Genomic DNA, 4,020 nt, shown 5'->3' on the forward strand with positions numbered 1-4,020 from the left:
TAAAGCCATGTCACTGTGTAAAGTGTGGGACAATCTCAACATAGTAAGCTTACAAGTATAAATGTTTGTAGTAAGTGCAAAAGTATAAATAGTCCTATATCAGGTAATTATAAGCGAGTAAAATAGTTGATATACACTGGTGAGCTCAGATCCAATAAGCTTAAGTTTTTAAATTGAATGAGCTCCATTGTATATATCATATTTTTGCACTCATGTGGGTTTGGCTGGATTCAGGACCGGCTAACCAGTATTATTAAAGCCGATAATTTGATAATTCTAGGCTATTTGTCTAAATCGTGTAGTGCAATCAAGTTAGTAGCTCGTATGAACATGATTGAGTTACGACGGTTTGGCGCACAGGCTATGATAAAGCCCATAGTCGGGCCCGAGAGGCACAAGATTAGATGCATGGACTCATAAAATCTTCTAGTGGTGTGGGTTAAAGTGCGAAGTCTCAGAAGAGAGAGTTCGTAGTAAATTATGAAGAAGCTGAGCCGAAAAGTGATTCATTGCATTGGTACGAGAAAAGAGAGAAGAGTTGAATGATTCACATAGAAAAAGAGAAAAAGGATAAGAGTTCATATATGAATAATTCCATAATACATGAATTGTCTCACTTCAAATAATTATAAGAGGGTAAAAGGATATGATATAATCATCTTACCCACATGGGTCTAGAACTCCCAAAGAAGAACATGCTGGTGCCTACATCCCAATCTTTATTGGTGCACTTAATTAGTTTGTATAGTAATTTGATATTATCACTTTGCCCTGTTTATTAGTTGCCTCTTCAAGTGCTTACTTATTTGAGTTCAGTGATCAAATATATTCCCTTTTGAACAATTTACCATGGATTCTTGGGATATTTGATTTTTTTTTTTTTGAGAGAGATAGGTAGTACGCTACCCGCTTCATTTATTTCATTTAGAAATAAACTTAGCTAGAAATGTGAATCAACTAGGATATTTGATTATTAGGAAAAACAATAAAATGTTTTAAGTCCTTCACAGAAGCCCAAACTCTATTCACTCTGTTTAGGTGTTGGAGAGGAAGCACTTCACACGAACTTAGAAAAGAAGAGGAAAAAATGGGCACCATCATACATAAGAATTATGTAGTGTAAAATAATAATAGTAACTTGTTATCAGGAGAAAAAAGAGAAGCTTCGGAGATGGGGCCCCTACACTTCATTACACACGACACAGAAAACAAAAAAAGAAAAAGGAAAATAAAAGAAGAAGAAGAAAGCCAATGATAGATGGAAAAATAAATGTAAATACAAAAACCATCTATCATGGTCCGTATCAAACTCGTCTCCTAAAATAAAAAAAAAAAAAGAAAAGCAAAAGACAAAACCATATGACTGCTATAATTGTAAAAACCCCAGATAGCAAGGGGTAAAATGCAAAAAAAGAAACGGAAAAATCCAACTGAAACCAAGAAACAGGGGAGGCCCCCTATTGGTGTACCCTGCCCTGCAAAAAGGTCGTAGGTCGGAATAAACAGCAGTATTGACTGAGCCATAGACAAATCAGATATACTAAATCTTATAAAACCAGCCGAGTGGATAGAGACTAGATTTAGTAAATCTGTCTATCTGTCTGACTGCCAATAATAAAATTAGCTCTGTCTATGGCGAGGCCGGCTTATTAGGCCTGCGACGCCAAGTCCTTGGCGTCGATGAATGTGCCGTGGAACCCGTAGGGGACGCGCGACGGGAGCTTCACGGTGGCCTCGAGCCGCATGTCGGCGGCATTGATGATGACGAGCTCGGACACGCCGGCGCGCTCCCTGGGCACGAAGCAGGGCTCCCCGCCGTAGCGCCCCTCTCCGTAGAGATAATTGACGGTCATTCCGGTGAGCAGGTCGACCTTGGCGAAGCCGGACACCTTGGGCCAGGGCTCGGCGATTGCCAGGTAGGCGAACCGGGTCTTTCTGCCGAGGCGGTGCTTGTTGACCATCCCGGCCTCCAGGTTCATCTGGTCCTGGGGGCTCTGGATGTGCCGGCGGCTGGACTTTCCCGTGAGTAGATTCAGCCGAATTTCCGTCAGCGCGCTTTTCAGGCTCTCCCCGGAGTCGTTGAACACGGCGTCGGGCGGCGTCATGCAGGAGCCGATCACCACCACCTCGCCGGCCGCCGGCTCCTCCCACGCGTTCCACAGATGGAAGCAGAAGCAGTCCGGCACGTCGACCCACCGCATCTGCGAGGCGTCGGCGGCGTGCTTGGGCAGGACGCCGAACCGCGGGGTTTTGGAGCGGTCGTAGACGACCGGCGATCCCCCGCGGATCATCTCCGGGAGGCGGAACACGACCTGCTGGTCGGGCACGACGATGAAGTTGTGCGTGATGGCGAAGTCGTGCATCATGGTGGGCTGGTCGAGGGGGATGTCGACGTCGGGGGACTTGACCCCGTCGGGGGAGAAGCGGAAGTACTTGAGGTAGGGCTCGGCGAGGATGCTGTAGCTGAGGGCGAAGAGCTCGCCGGAGACGGGGTCGAGCTTGGGGTGGGCGATCATGGGGGAGCTGAGCTGCCCGGAGAAGTCGTACCTCCCGACGGTCTCGAGATCGCCGGCGGCGGTGATTCGGACGTGGTAGGGGAGGTCGTCCTCGGACATGGCGAGGAGGCGGGAGTCGAAGAAGGCGAGCCCGGCGTTGGCGACGCCGCAGCCGCGGGAGGGGTCGACGAGGCCGAGCAGGGCGCGCGCGCGGAAGAGGAGGAGGCGGGCGAGGCCGGAGTGGCCGTGCAGCTCGCCGATGGCTTTCGGGAACAGCGGGCGCCCGGCCGCCTGCTCCTGCGCGAGCCGCGCGGTCTCGGTGTGGCGGCACGCGTAGGACGCGGCGGCGCCGTGGCGGAGGCGCACGGCGTGGACCATGCCGTCGCCGTCGAAGAGGTGGTGCCCCGCCGCCGGCGGGAGCAGCGGGTTCGCGCCGTTGCGCGCGTAGACGCCGTTCAGGAAGGGCGGGATGCGCCCCGCCACCGGCAGGTCGCGGCGCGGCGGCTGCTCCCCCACCGGCGCGAAGTTCCCGCAAATCTGCACCGCCGGGTCGGCCGTCTTCGGCAGCGGGCGCGGCCGCTCCAGCAGCCCGGAGATCAGCGCCCCCTCCGCCGCGTCCAATGCGGCGGCCGCAGCCCGCTGCAGCGCGTTCCATTTTGGGGGATGGAACCTGCGACCTCTGCACTCGTCGAGATTGTCATTGCTTCTGTTCGTCAAGATTGGCGCTGACGACTCTTCATCGGCGTCGACGTAAGAAGAAGAAGAAGAAGGGGGATAGTAAGCGCCACTCGCCGTATCGGTATCGGTATCGGTATCGGTGTTGGCGGCGGAAACGAGGGAGCGAGAGGAGGCAGAGCAGCGGACGGCCGCAGCCGCACGACTGAGCGAATTCTTTGGAAATTGGACGGATTTGGGCTGGCTGGGGCCGAGGAGGAGGAGAATATTCGATTTGCGAGTTTTGGTAGTTGGTGGTGAAATGGCGCTGTTGGAAACAGCAGTAGCCATAGATATCTTTATTCTTTTCCCTATAGTTACTTGCAGTGACTATGTATGATTGATTTATTTGAAAAGGAGTCGAAGTGGAAAAGGGCGCTAGAGAGAGAGAGAGAGAGAGAGTGAGAGGGGTAGGGGGTTGGTGGGAGCAAATTTACTCCTCCTTGTGTTGAATTTGGTTTTGTCGGGTAGTGGAAGGAGCAGCTGCTGTTGGGAGAAGCGCTTCTGAGTTGAAGCCTTGAAGGGGAATGGTGTGGGGGAGGAGCGGGAATTTATAGGGTGCGGAAGTGGGGAGAGAGAGAGAGAGAGAGAGAGTGGGGCGGTTTGAATGGGGTAGTNATAAACAGGAATAAGAAACTATGAAGTTTTCCAGTGGGTACAGTAAGCTGATGAAGGCAAGTTTTCCTCAACCGGTCGGTAAGAGAATAGTAATGATTTAATAAGGTAAATAATTGGGAAGCAACAACAATGTGATATATCTGTGAGATTGTGTTTACAACTAGAGTCGATGTACAATATGCGAGATTCTACT

General features: G+C 51.2%; 1 protein-coding gene across 1 annotated transcript; it reads right to left on the bottom strand.

Annotated features, from left to right (window-relative positions):
- Positions 1–1,353: 1,353 nt before the first annotated feature.
- On the bottom strand, positions 1,354–3,712 carry LOC109704417 (9-cis-epoxycarotenoid dioxygenase 1, chloroplastic-like). The gene has a single exon (XM_020225153.1). The coding sequence runs from the start codon at positions 3,498–3,500 to the stop codon at positions 1,650–1,652; it is 1,851 nt and encodes a 616-aa protein (XP_020080742.1). The 5' UTR covers positions 3,501–3,712; the 3' UTR covers positions 1,354–1,649.
- Positions 3,713–4,020: the final 308 nt, after the last annotated feature.

This window comes from Ananas comosus, unplaced genomic scaffold (genome assembly GCF_001540865.1).
Source record: "Ananas comosus cultivar F153 unplaced genomic scaffold, ASM154086v1, whole genome shotgun sequence".
NCBI classification, from domain to species: domain Eukaryota; kingdom Viridiplantae; phylum Streptophyta; class Magnoliopsida; order Poales; family Bromeliaceae; genus Ananas; species Ananas comosus.